The sequence below is a fragment of the Scyliorhinus torazame genome, chromosome 14 (genome assembly GCF_047496885.1).
Source record: "Scyliorhinus torazame isolate Kashiwa2021f chromosome 14, sScyTor2.1, whole genome shotgun sequence".
NCBI classification, from domain to species: domain Eukaryota; kingdom Metazoa; phylum Chordata; class Chondrichthyes; order Carcharhiniformes; family Scyliorhinidae; genus Scyliorhinus; species Scyliorhinus torazame.
Window position 1 is genome coordinate 191,725,607 of NC_092720.1, and position 18,896 is coordinate 191,744,502.

At 42.9% G+C, this 18,896-nt stretch overlaps 1 protein-coding gene across 1 annotated transcript in view; it reads right to left on the minus strand.

Moving 5' to 3' along the window:
* Positions 1-2,981: 2,981 nt before the first annotated feature.
* LOC140389103 (uncharacterized) overlaps positions 2,982-18,896 on the minus strand; it is a 383,180-nt gene continuing 367,265 nt past the window's right edge. The window contains exons 63-66 of the mRNA XM_072473262.1: positions 14,473-14,499; positions 12,692-12,727; positions 8,090-8,116; positions 2,982-3,133 (exon numbers count right to left, since the gene is read on the minus strand). Coding sequence (XP_072329363.1) covers positions 2,982-3,133; positions 8,090-8,116; positions 12,692-12,727; positions 14,473-14,499 — 242 coding nt within the window. The remainder of the gene's footprint in view (positions 3,134-8,089; positions 8,117-12,691; positions 12,728-14,472; positions 14,500-18,896) is intronic.

An 18,896-nucleotide genomic window follows, 5' to 3' on the forward strand; every position in this document is an offset into this window, starting at 1 on the left:
TTGCACATCTGCCTTTCCTAAATAATCGCCATTCCGATAATAGTCTGCCTTCTTGTGTTGCTACCAAAGTGGATAACCTTTCATTTCTCCAAGTAGTACTGCATCTGCCATTCATTTGCTCACTCACTCAACTTGTCGAAATCACACTGCAGGGTCTCTGCATCCTCCTCACAGCTCACTCTCCGACACAACGTGGTGTCATCTGCAAATTTGGCGATATTACATTTTGTTCTCTCATCTAAAGCATTTAGATATATTGTGAATAGCTGCGGTACTAGCACTGTTATCTGTGGTGCGTCACTAGCCACTGCCTGCCAATTTGAAAATGACCCGTTAATTCCTATTATTTTGTTTCCTGTCTGTCAATCGGCTTTCTATCCAACTCAAAACTCTACCACTAATCCCATACAGTTTAATTTTACGCACTAATTTCTTATGCGGGACTTCGTGAAAAGCCTTCTGAAAGTCCAAACACATTCACTGGCTCCCCCTCGTCTGCTCTACGAGTTACATCCAGGAAGAATTCATATAGATTTATTAAGCATGATTTCCCCTTCATAAACCCATAGTGATTCTGTCCGACGCTGCCAGTATTTTCCAAGTGCTCTGCTATAAAATCTTTCATAATGGCTTCTAGAATTTTCCCCACTACATACGTCAGCCTTACCGGTCTATAATTCCAAGTTTTCTCTGTTCCTCCCTTTTTCAATAGTGCAATCACATTAGCTACCCGCCAATCTGAACTATTCCAAAGTCTACAGAATCCTGTAAGTTGTCCACCACTGCATCCACTATTTCTAGAGTCATTTCCTTAAGTACTCTATGATGTAGATTATCAGGCCCTTGGGATTTATCAGCCTTCAATCCCATCGATTTCCTCTACACCATTTCTTTACTACTACTAATAATAATCTTTATTGTCACAAGTAGACTTACATTATCACTATACACCATTTAAACTATTTACAAATAATTTGTGAATTAGCTGTTCTCTCAGAGAAGATTAGTAAAATCTCAGGAACTATGTCACATTAACGAGTGTGCAACTCCTTGGAGTTCGTCTTTAAAGTCTACAAGTTTCTATGACTTTCACTTTAAAAAGCCATGATTTTAGAAATGCCACATTTACAGCATTAACTAGAATCATTCATTCGTAATACTTAGGCGTTCCTGTTTTTAAAACAAACACTCAACCGTTAAAGAATAATGACTGCCTGCAATATAGTAGCAATGTGAAAAGCCTCTAGTCGCCACACTCCGGCGCCTGTTCGGGTTCACAGAGGGAGAATTCAGAACGTACAATTCATTTAACAGCACATCTTTCGGGACTTGTGGGAGGAAACCAGAGCACCCGGAGGAAACCCACGCAGATACGGGGAGAAGTGCCGATTCCACACAGTGACCCAAGCGGGAATCGAAACTCGGACCCTGGCACTATTGAACAACAGTGCTAACCACTGTGCTACCGTGCCGCCATGTTGATCTCCTTCAGTTCCTTCCTCACCCTAAATCCTGCGTTCCTCGTAATTTCTGGTATTTGATTTATGTCCTCATTTCTGAGGACAGAACAAAAGTATATGTTTCGTTGATGAGCCATGAATTTATCCCCTATTATACATTCCGCTGTTTTTGTCTGTACTGGAGCTACATATTTCTTCACCAATCTTTTTCTCTTCACCTACCTATAGAAAATTTTAAAATCAGTTTTGCTGTTCCTTGCTTGCTTACCCTCGTACTCTATTTTGACCTTCTTAACCAGTCTCTTGGTCCTTATTTTCTGAACTCTAAACGGCTCCAATCCTCAGACCTGTTGTTGTTCTTGGCCAATTTGTATGCTTCTTCCTTTCATCTGATACCATCTATAATTTCCCTTGTAAGCCATGGATTGGGCACCTTTCCCGTTTTACCTGTTTGCCAAACAGGAGTAACGAATTGCTGCAACTCGCCCATGCGCTGTTCGAATGTTCGACATTGCCTATTCGCTGTCATCCTTTTAAGTAACGTTTCCCAATCTATCATCACCAAGTTGCGCCTCATACCATAGTATTAATCCTTTATTAAATTTCAGGATCCTAGTCTCAGAATCAACTACTTCACTCCGCATTCTGATGAAACATTCTATCATATTATGGTCGCTGATCCCCAAGCGGTCTCGCACAACTGGATTGCAAATGATTCGGTTCTCATTTAACAGTGACCAGTCTCGATGGCCCACTCCCCAGTTGGTTCCTCCACGCATTGGCCCAGACAATCATCCCTATGCAGAAAATAGTCCTCTTCAGGAATGTGGCTAATTAGATTCGATCCGATATGCAGATTAAAATCAGGCATAATTACAGATGTTACTTTATCAAAGGAGTTGGTAATTTCCTGTTTAATGCCATTCCAACATCACCACTGTAGTTGGGGGGTGACTATATACGACGTCCACTAATGTTATCTTCTCCTGTTTACCAGCTCTACCCATACAGATTATATATTGTGAGAGCTGACAAAGCGCTTTGACAAAGAGCCATCTGCCTCGAAACGTTCGCTCTTTTCTCTCCCTACATATGCTGCCTGACCTGCTGAGATTTTCCAGCATTTCCTCTTTCGTTGTCAGAGCTGATGTCCTTTCTCACTATTGTGCTAATCAGCACTGCCACCCACCGTCTTTTCGTTTGTCTGTCCTTCCTAAATACTGAATACCCTTGGACATTCAGTTGCCATCTCTGGTCGCCGTGCGATCATACCCCCATCATCCCAGTCTATCATACCCGTTTACGTTTATTTCTCATCCACTTTAGCAATTACACCCCCTAGGACATCTGTCAAAGTCCTGCTCAGGTATAGCCCGTCCAGTTTGTAGTTGCCCCACCTATCCCAGTAGTGGTCCAAATGCCACACGAATCAGAATCTGAAACTATATAAATATGGATTCAGAGTTGCTGACTACTCTGGCGTTATATTACCTAATTTTAGATTGGCAATAAAAAAAAATCTCAAAAGTAATACGAATCAGGTAACGTAAACCTATTGTTGCCAACTGATGCATCTAGGATATACTCTGCAAGAGTAAGAGTAAGAGAAATATACATGCGGTGTTTGAACTTTGCAGTAATCAGATCCTCAGATGCAACCCTGGTGATGATGCCTTTAAGTTGAAAGACACAAATCAAGTCTGTAATATTGGTATATACCCACATACTGAACTCTCGGCTCCACATAATAATTAATACGTCTCTCAAATTCATTTGCTGACCAAGTCAAGGATGTTGTAGGTTCTCCGAGGAAGTTGATTTGTTGTCCCATCATGGAGGGAGGCCCCGGACATTTGCCGTTCCGTGATTGATGTTAACGGACGGGTGCTGTAGTAACTTTGTAATTTTTAGAATTTTACAACGAATGTATGTGCTGATGCGCCTTTTGAGCCGAAGGAACGGTATGAATTTAGGTATGATTCCGTTGAAGGAGGTAAGAATTTACTATTAACGTTTCGCAATTAACATTTTGGACTGCTATGTCTGTTGGTTTTCACTTGTTGATTAGAGCAGCTGCTCGAGCTCCACAGCATTGGGAGAATAGTTCGCTTTCCAGAATGGTTTATTAAGCGCATGTCATGGCTTCTGGAACACTTCAGGACACCACATATTGCTGGCTCAACCTATCGACCGGTGTGGCACTTATTACTTTTAATGGCTAATGGTTGATAATGTTAATGACGCAAATATGTTATGCGTAATAGTCACGTGGAAAGAATGTAAATTATTCGAAGGTTTATTGTAAATAGATGGGGATAGACCAATCGCCAAGTGCGCTAATATTATTGAACTTACACCAGCATGACTATCAAACAGAAATGTTACTATTGCTGCATGAGAATAACTAAGTTATTGATGCTTTGCTTTCGAATTCTGAAATTGTACAAGTGCTTTTCGCGTAATTCTTTTCAAAGGAACATTCACCTTTCTCCGCACTTTAGGCACCAATGTGCACGAGAAAGGCGAAGAGCAAATTAAGCGTAATTATCTATGTGTGCAGGGCCTGGATACATAGATAGATGGGTCGGTCGAAAGATAGACAGAAATGTTCGATAAATAGAAAGGCAGTCCGAGTTATGTTTGTGTTTTTGTGCGGTCTGCCAACCATTCCTGCTCCAGTCCTTCTCAGACCTCCCCCAAAATGTTTTTTCCAGTACCTCGATGACTATATCATTCCCCTCTTACTGTCACCTAGAATTGAAGAAATACACCAGAAGTGTTTCTAATTTCTACCCTCCAGCCTTCTCTCAATTTCACTTTGTCCAACTTTATACGTCTCTTCCTCGACTTCTCTGCCTCCACGTCTGGGGCCCGGCTGCTGATCAGTTTCCGTTATTCTCCGCGCGACTTCGACAGCCACATTAATTTCACTTCCTTACACCTCGATACACTGTTCAAGGCCTGTTGCACTCTTCCAGTGAAGGTGATCTCAAGCTTGACGTCAGCGTCACGTTTTAAATTTAGACCTTTCAGCAGTGAGCTCAACAACTTCAGACCATGATTTCTCTATCCTATTTCGATTCTTTGTTTGCTATGTGCCAGTGTCTGCCTTGTTTTATGCCTTGGTTTTAGGCCGAACTGATTTTTAAGCCGATATTAACACCTGCTCTGCAAACATGATCTGTTTCTCTTCTACAACCATTACCACTCCCTTTGTCTTTTGTTCCACGCCGCCTTTGTCATTCAAACTCTCTCACTTTCCACTTGTAGGAAAAACTAGAAGCAGAGGATACAAACCCAGACTAAAGGGAAGATCCTTTAAAACAGAGATGAGGAGGAATTTATTCAGCCAGAGGTTGGTGAATCTGTGGAACGCTTTGCAGCAGAAGTTTGTGGAGGCCAAATTACTGAGTGTATTTACAACAGATAGCTAGCTTTTTGATCAATACGGGGATCAGAGGTTAAGGGGAGAAGGTAGGATAATTGGGATGAGAAAAATATCAGCCATGATTGAATGGCGGAGCAGATTCGATGGGCCCAGTGGCCAAATTCTTCTCCTATGTCTGATGGTCCTATGGTCTTATGGTCTTAACCTCGCTCTATCCCGGAGGTTTCCTTTTGAAATATCTCCTCTTTCAACACCATAAACACCATCGCATTTCTAATTTCCTTCAGCCACGAAGAAGAATCTTTCGAATCGACAGATTAACTGTCTTTCCCTGTCCATAGATACCGTCTGAGGTTTTGAATTTTTCCAGCACTTTACGTTTGCATGTTAGATAGATGTAAAATAGACTCTGAGATGTAGGCGAAGATGGTATGTGACAGAATGAAAACCAGGCTACAAAATTGACTGTGTATATGAAGAGGGAGGAACGGGTAAGAGAGTGACAGAGAGAGGGAGAAAGTGGGAGGCTGGGGGTAGGGGGTGCGGAGAGGAAGCGGGGGAAGGAGCGGCGGTAGAGAGAGAGAGAGAGAGAGAGAGAGAAAGACACTGGCCAATTTAATTACAGTGGCGATCGAGTAACAGATATAAAACTGAAATAACAAAATGCCTCTTCAGATTGGGAACCTCCCATCTCAGGAAATAAATATTTTTTCCCAAGCTATCGTTGATAGGGTTCCCCCAAATCTACCCAAACCTTTTGCATACTCACGGGTTTGAAAAGCACCTGCAATGATAATCAGCATCACAGGGATTAATAATGTAGTCTTCGTTATATAACGTCTTATGAGACTATTTTGAAATAATTAACTAGAGAAATTTTTAACAAAACATTTTATCGAAATTGTAAGCACAAATATACCACATTGCTAATTTATTTTGCGAAATGTGCTGCATTTCTGCTCGACATTTGCTGTGGTCTACTTTGACGAGAAATAAATATAAGGGAATGTATACACACACTTTTTAACGTCAATTTATTGTACCCAATTCAATTTTTGGTAATGTATAGATACACAGAAAATAGTTACATATGCAGAGATGGATCACAAGTACGTAAATTGCAAGCCCTCCGACTAATAGCACCAGCGAAGTTTTAAATATGTAGTCATTCTCAGGATGTTGCATCGTCTGGAAACCTGGCACATGTTATCCAACCCGTGTTGAACTGACAAACCTTAATGCAAATGAATGGTTTGAGGAGAATTTCGAGGGCAGTTATGGGCCATTAAATTAGAATTTGGGACTAGATTCACCTGCAGGACACGCGACCAGCACGGTAGCACAAGTGGATAGCACTGTGGCTTCACAGCGCCGGGTCCGACGTTCGATTCCCCGCTGGGTCACTGTCTGTGCGGAGTCTGCACGTTCTCCCCGTGTCTGCGTGGGTTTCCTTCGGGTGCTCCGGTTTCCTCCCACAATCCAAAGACGTGCAGGTTAGGGGGATTGGCCATGACAAATTGCCCTTAGTGACCAAAAAGGATAGGAGGGGTTATTGGGTTACGGGAAAGGGTGGAAATGAGGGGTTAAGTGGGTCGGTGCAAACTCGATGGGCCGAATGGCCTCCCTCTGCACTATATGTGCTATGTTCTAGAATGAGAACAGAATGGTTTCCAAATGAGTGTATAACAGTAATTCGTGACTAACATCGATGCACTCGCTGGCGACTTAACGTCCACCGCCCATTTCCCTGGATGACTTCGCAGGGTATGGCAGATGTGAATGATGGTGGGCCAGGAATGAATAACAGAAATAATGAGCAGAAAGATGCTTTTCAGAATAAACAACGCAACATTCTGCAATGAAAATGTATGCAGTGAAGTAAAATGGAAATGCAGTGGCAGATGAGTAATGATTATGTTGCGTTAAATCACATTTGTGCTTGACAAATTGTGAACGATCCTTGAAAGGGAAAAGATAACGATCACATAGATTTATATTCCTTTGAAATTAACTTTTTTCTTTCATTGACGACGACTTATAAGAATGTACTTAGTATGAAATATAATGTCACCATGTATTGCTGGAATTAAGCCTGAGTGCCAGGAAAGCTGGTCTGTCGTTGTTCCTCTGCGCAAGCCCAATGATTTATGTAAAACCTGATCCATATACCTAATTCAAAACTTTGAACATATTACGTATTAATACCAGAATAAAATACGTCAAAATCTTCGGGGCTCCTGTTTGTGATGCAGATATACGAATCGTCCCAGCTGTCCCGGCAGCATCTAACTGGGAAAAATTACTTTATTATCCTTGGCATACTTCAGTAATCACTTGATTTGAAAGTATCCATCTATTTGGCCGTTACTGGTCCCTATGAAACGAATCAGAATGCCCTGTTGTATTTTACTTTTTTTCTCCTGGAATGGAATTTCTCACCACATTTCCCAATTATTTCGCTGCTGAAAGCGTGCATCATTATTCCTCTCTTGCTTATCACTCATCTCCTCTGTCACCGCCACAGAAATTCAGCCGGTCGATCGGCTATAGTGCAGATGGAGGCCATTCGGCCCATCGAGTCTGCACCGATCCACTTAATCCTTCACTTCTACCCTATCCCCGTAACCCAATAGCCCCTCCTAAACTTTTTTGTCACTGAAGGCAATTTATCATGGCCAATCTACCTAATCTGCACGTCTTTGGACTGTGGGAGGAAACCGGAGCACCAGGAGCAAACCCAAGCAAACACGGGGAGCACGTGCAGGCTCCACCCAGACAGTGGCCCAGCAGGAAATCGAACCTGGGGCCCTGGCGCTGTGAAGCCACAGTGCTATCCACTTGTGCTACCCTGCTGCGCAGCGAGGATTGAAAAATAGTCGGCGGGAGTAGAGAATCCTACCACCAGCGAACAGTGTACCGCCCAGGAACACGCGCCTCAGGGACTTGAATTTAGAGCAGAACCTTGTCTGTTCATGTATCTAGCCCAGAACGAAACATACCACCTACGCTGTAAAAAAACATTCTGGATAGAAATTCTGTCGAGATGACGATATTGCCTCCCGATTTCAATGGCGTAGCATGCATGTAGCTTTAAAGACAGCTGGTTTGGTTAGGATCAGTGCAGTTGCGAACAGTTGCGTGAAGTATCACTGAAAAATCAACCTGTCAGTGATACTCATAAAGCAACGAATGAATGTTTTCACGTTTTATTAATAAGCAAACTAGCAATGTAAACACTTACGTGCTGTTTTGGTTGCCAAGTCAGACTCTAGCAAAACAATACAGATGGGATGTCATCACTAATTACAGGTAGTTACACAGTAATTTCAAGATGAAACCACATTGTTTCCAATTGAAGTTTCTCCTGTGAGCGTCTGGCAAAGGAAGCAGCGAATATTTCGTAACATTACAGCACATTTTCCAGGTAAGTTAATAGCGTCAATATTCGGCATGCTTTATTAATCAATATTGCAGCAACTGCTATTATTTACATAGCGCCTTTGAGGTCTATGGCGCTTCACTCGAACGTTTTCAATCAAACAATGACGACGCACCGCAGAAAAAAAATTCAGGCAAATGAACAAACAATTGCTCAAAGAGGTCGGTTTTGCAGAACGTGGTGGAGGAGTAAACGCAACAAGGGAGAGAAAGCGGTGTCGACCGAGTATCGCGGAGCATACGCCTTTTACAGACCGACACCACTGCTGCTAATGATAGTAGAGCAATGAAGATCGGAAATGCCCAAGCGACCATAATTAACAGGACTCATCAGATATCTCAGAGTTACCGAGATGGCCTGGTCAACTGGATCCGGGGTCGATTCTTCGCCCCGCCGCACCACATTTCTGCCTCGACCCGCCGCCGGGATTCACCGTTACGCCGGCCGGTCAATGGGGCTTTCCATTATGGGGCAACCCCACGCCGTCGGGACCCCCCCCGCCCCCACCCCCGACGCCAGCAAAATGGAGAATCCCGCCGGAGGAGAATTGGTTTCGAGCGAGTGAGGTGGAGTTGGTGGAATTCAGTTAAGGGATTAGGAGATGGGATTTGTGGCAAACATTAGCTCGATTATGGCACGATTGTGGATAGGAAATAAATTAGAGACCAAATTGAATGCTGGAGAGATGGGGGCTTTGCGAAGGTTGCAGAAGTGGGGGTTAGAGAATGTTTGATCGAAGGGACGAGGCTTGTGGCACAGCCAGTTTACCAGGAGATCTGGATATTACTGACAAGGTGGTCGAGGAGCGCATAGCGCCACCTGGAGGTGAAGGCAGATTAGTTCGATCTGAGGGGATTCAGAAGAAAATCTATACTCGATTGTGGAATTTATGATTATTTGTGACTTTCATCATGATCCTGGAATAGTAAAATGATGTGGATGGCGAGAGAAGGGCCGATGGTGCTTTACTTTGTTCAGCCAGGCTTGGCAACCAGTGTCTAATACAGTTGCTCACAGTTGTAATTTTGATAGTGCAGTTGTAAATTGTAAGCCAGTTTGGAGCTAGCTTCCCTTGACGCACATACAGAATGGCATAGTGTTAGAATGGAGAACAGAAATGTGGTCGACGAGCAACACAGGAAATAACGAGTCACTGAGTTCATCCAAGTCATGATGGGACTAGCGAGATCGCTTGAACTGACAAAGTATTGGGGTGGACGTGTATATGCGTTGGGGAATTTACTTCCAGGGAGAAAATAAGGGATGATTGATGGTAAAGAATCAATAGGGGAGAGAGTATGATGGATAGATATTGACGTTTAAGTAATCGAACATTAAAAATTGTTACATAAGTAGTCTCAATAGTCCCATTTTGCGATAGACCTCTTTCCCTTTGAGAGGGAGAGATGACCGATAGCGATTTAACGTAAGGATAACCACATTTCAGACAAGGTTGAGAAAGTGTGCCATAATCTTAGTCGGCCTGGAAATTGAACCCATGCTTTACTTTGGATTACAGAGTGTCTGTCGAGCCAATTGAGCTAAACCCGACGCCATGTCTCGAGGCAAAGACTGAGTGAACAAAGCAATGTTGTCATTTTATTGAAACACGGGCGTGTTGCTTGGGTGGGCTGTAAAGTGTGAGTGAGAATAGAATACTGGAGATGAAAGATGTGGAAGACGGTGAGATACTGAGATGAAGAAAATGTACTTCGTAATTCGTTGAGAAGAATTACACTCTCCCCATGGCAAACTGGGAGCATGTGCAGGAATCCATAATCAGACAGCGAAGCGCCCTGAGGGGGAAATGTATTATTACTTGGAAGCCCGTTTTCTATTTACACCACGATGACGATGCAAGCATTCTCATTAACCTCATGAATACCAGGAGTGATTTGATCATCTGGAATGGAAATCTGAGAGCGATGGCAATAGATGCTCAGCCGGCAGAGTCACAGCGTCAAGACTAGGAGCATCCAGTTCGACACGGAAGTGCTTGGTAGGGTTATCCCGCAGCTGCTTGACTAAGTGCAATGCTCGGCGACAGAATAGGATTGGATGGTAATGGTCGTTGTTCATAAGGAGGCAGCAACATTCCAGTGGTGATTGCTGATGAGGATTATAATAGAGTCAGGGACAGAGCTGTTGGTTACCTAAGCGGGAGTGAAGAAACCTGGGACGACAGTCGAGTAGAAAGAATGAGAGATACCTAATTGCTGTGGTAAGCATTTGAGAGGACAGAGTACATCTGATAGGAAAGATCGTTGAATGCGAGAAGACATGTCACCAAGTTCATAGATGACGGTAGTGCAGTTGATGGAGTTTACATGGATTTCAGAAATGCCTTCGGCAAGGTTCCACATGGAAAAGGTATAAAGAAGGCAAAGTCACATGGGATGCATGGTGATTTGATAAGGTGGATTCATTATTGGCTTAGCGGTCGGAGACAGAGGGTGATGATAGACGGCTCCTTTGGTGCCTGGAAGCCAGTGACCCGTGGCGTACCCCTGGGATCTGTTCTGCGCCCCCTATTATTTGTCATTTATATAAATGACTGAGATGACGATGAGGGCGGTTAGATCAGTAAGTTTGTGGATGACATAAAGTTTGGCCGGGTGGTTAACAGTGATGATGAGTGATTTCGGTTACGGGATGGTCAAATGGGTGGTTAAGTGGCAGATGAAATTTAACCCTGAAAAGTGTGAGGTGATACACTTTGGTAGAGTACTTTAAGAAGGAAATATACTATGAAAAGTCTAACAATGGGAAATTCCGAAGATCAAAGGGACCTTGTGTTTGCACATAGACTCTGAAGGTCGAAGGGCAGGTTAATAGGGTAGTGACGAAGGCATATGTAACACTCACCTTTATCAATCTGGACATAGATTACCAAAGCAAGGGGGGGGGTCATGTTGAAGTTGTATAGAACATAGGTGAGGCAACAACTAGAATACTGTGTGCACTTCTGGTCGCCATATTAGAGGAAGGATGTAATTGAACTGGAGGAGGTGCAGAGAAGATTCACCAGAGTGTTGATTGGGATGGCAATTTAAGTTATAAAGAAAGATTGGATAGCTTTGGATTGTTTTCTCTGGAGCAGGGAAGATTGAGGGGAGACGTGAGTGAGGTATACAAGATTATGAGGGGCATGGACAGAGTGGGTAGGAACAGCAGTTCCGCTTAGTTAAATGGTCAGTTATGAGGGGACACAAGTTCAAAGTGAAGGGTGGGAAGTTTAGGGGGGATTTGAGGAAAACACCTTGTACACAGGGAGTAGTAATGGTCTAGAATGCACTTCCTGGGAGGATGGTAGATGCGCAATGCCTCACATCCTTTAAAAAGTATCTGGACGAGAACTTGGCACGTCATGACATTCAATGCTATGGGCCAAGTGCTGTCAAGTGGGATTAGGTAGACAGATCCAGATCTTTCATGCGTCGGTGCAGACTTGATGGACCGTCGTGCCTCTTCTACACTGGAGTATTCTGTGATTCTGTGTTCCCGGAAAGATGTTTAGGAGATTAAAACGGCCGTAAGACGTGGGATGAGCAGTCGGCCATTCGGTCATCCAGTTGGAGGGAAGTCAAAATAAAATAAACTGGAAACGGATGGGCAGTGGTCTGCAGTGGCAACCAGGATATGAACATGAATGATCAAATGGAAATATCAAAAAATATGGCTAGTTGGTGCATATTCTGGTAGTGAACTCCGAATAGAGAATGGACATGAAGAAGAATTTCAGGGTGAAATTCCATGCTGGGATAAAGCTGATGTAGGTCGTTTAGAGTAAGCTTGGTGCATCAACGAATTGCTATCAAAGTTCAGAGGCAGGTGCGGCAGAATCAAATGTGAATAAGTGTGTTGAAAGTTTGAGGATTGAATTGCGCATTGTTAGAGATAGCTCTCGGAACTCAGATCGGGGAGAAGTACAGAATCGGAGGATAAATATATCGGCAAACCGCTCATCATCCAATCCAAAAGCAGTGGAGAAATGTACTTTGTCCCATAACAGTGAATTTCCTTGTGAGAACCTTCCCACGCCACTTGCATGTCATGGGCCATCTTGAAAATCCTTGCCCAAAGCTGCGTTTGGCGATAACCAACAGAGACGTTGGCGGATCTGTGTCCAACTCCACAGAAGTCAATTGAAATGAAAATCGAACCATGTTTAAAACCATTGCAGATTTGTGGTTGCTTGTTTGGCTTCTCTGTCCAAGATTAATTTCAGTATTGTTGTGGATATCAGGGTGAGTTAGACGCACGAAACTATGAGCTATAGAATTGGCACTGACATCGAAATGTTGAGCAAAGTTTTGCCAATAATTATATGCTACAGTACTCAGTGTCAAACAGCAACATTTCCTGTTCCTTCATGTTGCGAACAAAGCTTGCATTGATGCTTACCGCAATCATTGAGAGATTTGGCCGATGCGCTTAATTCTGGAAGAGAAACATCAGGTGGTTACTCTACTGCATGTTTGAAATTGTCTTGCAGCGGTAGAAAAGCAGCAATTTGGAGCGTTCAACAGAACTATTATGTGGCATGATATGTATCAATATATATCTATACCGACTTATAAAAAGTAACAGCAGAGAAAGCATCGTCATTAATTGCGAAGTGTTACATTCCAATGCATAATATTGCTGCTTTCAATTGGTGCCTGCACTTTGTAACTTGAACACAGATTGGGATGCACGGTGGCGCAGTGGTTCGCACTGCTGCCTCATGGCGCCAAGGACCTGGGTTTTATCAGGGCCCCAGGTCACTGTCTCTCTGGTGTATGCACATTCTCCCCATGTCGCTAAATAGCCCCTTAATTGTAAAAATAGAACTGGGTACACGAAATTTTAAAAAAGCTTAACGCAGATTAATTTGCAAGTTCCTCTTTATGTGAATTTCCATTTTGCTTTTCGGAAAACCTTTGCTTTCAGCAATATTCGATTTACGCATTCGTGATCAGATACTTTCTCAGAACAAAACGAGCAGGACAGCATAATTCAGCAGTCGAGGAACTTATTTTGACATTATTTGCCGAAACTTACACCCCCATCTGGTACGTATAAAATTATTTTCTTCAGATTAGTGGGTGGAATATTATAACATTGGTTGAAAGATATCATTTTAAATATGTTCATATATATTCATTTTGGTCCACTGGCAAGACCAATTTTGTCCACTTAATTTTTCATGGGAAGTAAAGAAACAGGGTTTCATATCAATTATTTTGACTTCTGTCAAACGATAGATAATAAATAACATATCATGTATTCAAGGTATTCAATAGTCAAATGATAGGCCCCAGTTAAGTTGCAATGGTTTCAAGAGCTGTCCCGCAGTTACGTTCATGAACGCTGTTACGTTTAGGCTCAGTTCCGTTGCGTTGGCAAGGACAATATCGAATCAATATTTGATGAATGATGTTTAAAAGCACGACGCATAATTGTTGCAAACTAAAAATACATTTCGATAAGGAAATTGTCGGAATGGCCAATATTTCTGTCACTCAAAATATCAAGGAAAGCAATTGCATCGCCGAACATTCACATTGACGAAAACTGTCAATTCCCATCCCTGCATTTTTATATTCGGTCCTGGCACGTGGGCGTCGAGGCTGTGCCAGCATTTATTGCCTATCCTTAACTGCCCTTGAGAGGGCAGTTAAGAGTCTGAAGTCACATGCCGGCCAGATCAGGTAAGGATGGCAGATTTTCTTTCCGAAAGGTATTAGTTAACCAGATGGGGTTTTCCGACAATTGACAATGGTTTCTTGGTCATGATTGTACTTTTAATTCCAGATATTGTATTGAGCTAAAATTCCATCACCTGCTGCGGTGGCGTTGAAACCAGGTCCCCAGGTAATTATCCTGGGTCTCTGGGTTACTAGTCCAACGACAATACCGCTATGCCACAGCCTCGCCTGAGGCATAGCACTTTGTGATATTTCGGCATCTAGCATTAGCCATAGAAGATTGCTGCAACATATTTTTTCATCCATTTTTCAGGAATGAGCGGCTGTACTTTAGCCTCTAAATGATTATGTGGAGCACAAGCTGGACTCTGCGGCTTCAAGCTCAAATTATGACATTTTTCTATGAATTGTCCAAGAATGCGCTATAGGCAAACTCCACGATGGAAATAATGATATTTCATGCAAGATTGCATTCATATGTTCTGATATATTTACCTTGTTCCGTTGAAATAATGCCTTTCACTGAAATCAAAATGGAATCAAGTGTGAGTAATCATTAATGCTCTATTTTAATGTCCGTTTTCACAAATCAGAACTGACTGCACGGTGTCAACTTAATTTGAAATCATAATTTAGGATACAAATTATTCCAGCATCCGCAGTAATTTGCTTTTATATTTAAGAGAGGTGAGTGCCGAGGTTGCGTGTTTTATTGAAGGGGTGTAGTGATGTATGACATGGATTGAGTGCTGAGGCAGGAGGCTGACTGAGGAAATTTAGTGCTGAGTGCTACCGCTCCAACGGTTGACACAGAGTGATGATGAGGCCGTTGCAAGCAGAGTTGTAGCTTGGCCCAGTTGGGTAACAAGATTCACCGCCAGAATCGACTGAACAGTCAGCTAAAACTGCAGCGGAAGGTGGCTCTGAACGTGTCGGCTGTCATATTCAAGAAAGATCAACCGATTTCAGGTATAAGGGATTTAACCCGACAAGAAATCTGGTCTGTATTCCCTTTAGGATTTTGCTATTCCCTTCAAGAAATCATCTACTAGCTGCTCCTGCAACTGAGTGGCTTTTCACATACCTGTGGATATTAACCTACAATGTCAAGACGGACGTTTGGATGGCAGAGATGTCTGCACCTCTCATAAACATTAGTAGAGCAAAGTAAAAAGAAACAAATGAAAGGTAACTTCATCCTTACTCTCACCATCAAGGAATAAACATAGGAGGCAAGGTCTACTGGTTATAAATTCAACTCAGTTGGTATTGAGCAAGAAGGCCATCTCTTGTCTCCAGTGGTAAGATTGATTTTCTTGCTACAGTGACTACACCAGCTTGAAACCTAAATGTTAGGATTCCGAACGAAAACCCAACTATTTTCAATTTGTAAAACTGAGAGGAAATGTTATTGCCCCGCAGGAGTGATGTAATGACTTAGGCCAGGCCTTTGAGATTGGCCAATTAGAATACGAGTTCCCTGACTAGTGGCCCAATCAGGGAACCCCTTTCTGTGTATATAACAGGGAGAGTCAGATCCTCTGCACCACCTGCATAGACAGCAGACTGAATGGTCATGTTTGTTCAGCTGTTAGGTTTGTAAATAAAAGGAATTCTGGTGTCGGGACTTCTGCCTCCGTGGACTTATTACAGTGGCGACGAGGAAAATGGAACGACCGGAAGTCCCCTGCCCGTCAGCAGCTGCGCATATTGAGGGTAAGCCACTAACTGGCCAAATGCCTTTCTTCGGAAAGGTGGACTCTTTTTACCCTGCAGTGGAAGATTGTGCCCAATATGTAAAGCGGATGAAGCACTTCTTCAGCGTAAATGACATAATTCCGGAAGAAACGCAATGGGTCATTCTGCTGACCACATGTGGGCCAGAGCCTTTGCCATTATGCACACTCTCACTTTTCCGGAGGCACCGGACACAACAACTTTCCAGGAATTGGCAGACTTAGTAAAAGAGTACTATGACCCTAAGCCACCACTGATTCTGCGAAGGTACTGGTTTTACTCAGTGTTCCGAGAAACTGGGGAGTCAGTTACAAACCTCTTAACAAGATTAAGGCGATTTGCAGAGGCTTGCGAATTTGGCCTAACGCTAAATGAGATGCTCCGAGACCGTTTGGTATGTGGAATAAATAATAAGCAATCCAGAAACGCCTGTTAGCAGAGGCCGAGCTGGATGGCAAACAAGCATTGCAGCTGGCTTTATCCTTAGAAAAAGCGGCAAGCGGAGCGCATGAGTTCCATCGTACTCCGATGGATGTAGACTCCCTTACCACTGAAACTGAGCTAGGGGACTACCGCTGGCCGATGGGCAACTGTATAGCCACCCTCAGGAACGGCTCGGATACAAAGCTAACCAGGCCCACTCGCAGAAGCCCTCACAAGCAAGGGGAAAGTAGGTCCAGACAGATGGCAGCCCTGCAGCCTTTCGCCCGGCAAAATATTGTAGTTGTGGTCAGAGATTGGAGCCAGAAAGGAGAAATAGAAGCCCAAAACCATCACCTTAGAGAAGGTCACGTAGGCCGGGGTACAGGAGAATGCATACATTAGAAAGCCCCACCTACCTCCGACGAGGAACAACTAAATTGTGTAACGGTGGTGAAATCAAAACCATTAAATTATCCATAAGGTTGAATGGACGTCCCTCACTGATGGAAGTCGACACTGTATCAGCCGCATCAGTGATAGCGGAAACAGTATTCAATAAAATTCGTACTGGACTCTAACCATTCTCCCTGAAGAGGTTAGGAGGGGTTATTGGGTTACGGGGTTAGGGTGGAATGGGGGATTAAGTGGGTCGGTGCAGACTCTGTGGGCCGAATGGCCTCCTTCCGCACTGTATGTTCTATGTTCTAATTCAATTTAACTGCTCTCCTCTGTTAGGCCACGTTATTTCCTATATTACCGGCATCAATGCAAATATGAATATTTCTAATATTCTCATTTCGCCCCAAAATAAAGTAAATTATTTTATTTAAATATTGCAGTGAGTAAAGGTTGATGAAACCAGTTGCGATATTTTTGAAGACAACAAACTGTTGGTGCAGTTATGTGGAAGCTATAGCACAGAAGCAGGTCAAATGTATGTGTTTGCAACCAAAATTAGTCTCTTCTCTCTGTTGCCAGCCACCATGTTGGACCATATTTCTCATTTCGTTCTTCTTAATCTCTTACCATATTTCTTATTCGATGCTTCAGTGACTGACTTTTTATGTTCCCGTGATCAAGCTCACCCATTGGTGAAACAGTTTCTTCGTATCCATTGGAAATATTTTTTTATAATTTGAAAGACCTTCGTGTCTATATTGGCCTTATTCTCTGTTCGGCTATTTGTAATAGTTACTGTCGCGCAGTGACGGCCATATCTTATGACAAGAGACGTGCCCAAGTGAACCTTCAAACAGTGATAAAGATATAAATAACCGTCACTCGGTTGTGTGAAGTGTACAATGCAACTGTAATATCCACATTAATTTTAAGCAGTCTACCCATTCTCGCAGCACATACATCATAACTCAATTGCACTGTCGCTTAACCCTGTCCAATTGGCCGAGTATGTTAGGTCTTGAGATAAACTCCTAGAGGTTCCTGCATGGTCTCGGATGGACAGCAGGCGCACTTAAATACCTGAAGAGCTTCCTAAAATTGGATCCCGAATTGAAACTCAAAATTTCTAGTTTAGTTTTCCAAGAAAAGGAAACGGCCATTGACAAATATAAGAAATACACCTCATGGATTGAAGATTGACTTTAACTTGTCATTTAACCAGGAATAAGGTAGAAATTGTCCTGCGGCTCCGTTAGCAAATCAGGTTGGTACATTAAATGATTGGTTAAAGTAATAGTGAGTCTTTGGAGATTTCGGATATTCTCAATGTTCTAAGCAAACTGTATCTCAGGCAACTTTAAATGCTTAACCACCGCCATAATTACCTCATCTTTTCGCGCGTATGTCAGGTAATGTTAACTGCAATGTTTTTGCCAAATCTAACAGCCTGATTTTAGTCTCTGTCTATAAAGTACGGCGTGTGAACGTCTCCACCCCAAAATCTTCTGAGCCCCTGAAAGAGCCATTGTCCACAACACACTCCCCACTTAAACTAAATTACCACACTTGAAAAGCAACCACATTATGCTCACCCCTCACTGTCTTTAAGTTCACTAAGCTAATCCAATAGATAGACTTTTATCCCCCCCCCTCGCAGTCCCCAATTGTTATGACGGGGATTAGAGAACCTCAACGTTTTTCATGGAGTTCACCTGACCCCAATATTTGACTAGATTGTGGTATGGGGAGCACACGGCTCACTCTACAGGAATGGTACAGCAGAATTGGAAAGTATTTTTAAAAAACAAAACAATGTTTATTCTATGAACTCAAGTGAACCTTTCTAAAACAAACAGTGAACATCTTTGCAACCAGAAAATCAAATACACCCCAAAGAATGCAACACTAAGTAATCTGTATGCTGTCCTTTTCACCCAGAACACTTAACAAACCTTCAAACAGAAGCACATCAGGGTTTACATTCAATACTGAAAACATCACCAAATGATTAAGATATAGTCCTTCATGGCCGAGAGCTCAACAATACGGCTGCTTTGGCTGACTTCAGCTGCAACACCCTGAAAAACGAAACCAAAAAGACAGAGAGACACCCAAGCTTTTCTCAAAGTGAAACTAAAAAGGTAGAACCAGAGCTCAGCTCCACCCACACTCTGACATCACTGCAGTAACATGAGCAGCCAAACATTTCTTAAAGCGACAGTCTCATGACAATTCCCCATGAAAAGCCGGCGGTGTCCTGCCTTCTTAACCCGCTACTGCCCATGCTTTAAAGATACTCACACAATGCTGTAAGGGAGAAAGTTGTTGGTATTGACCCAGCCGCCATGATAGAAAGATAA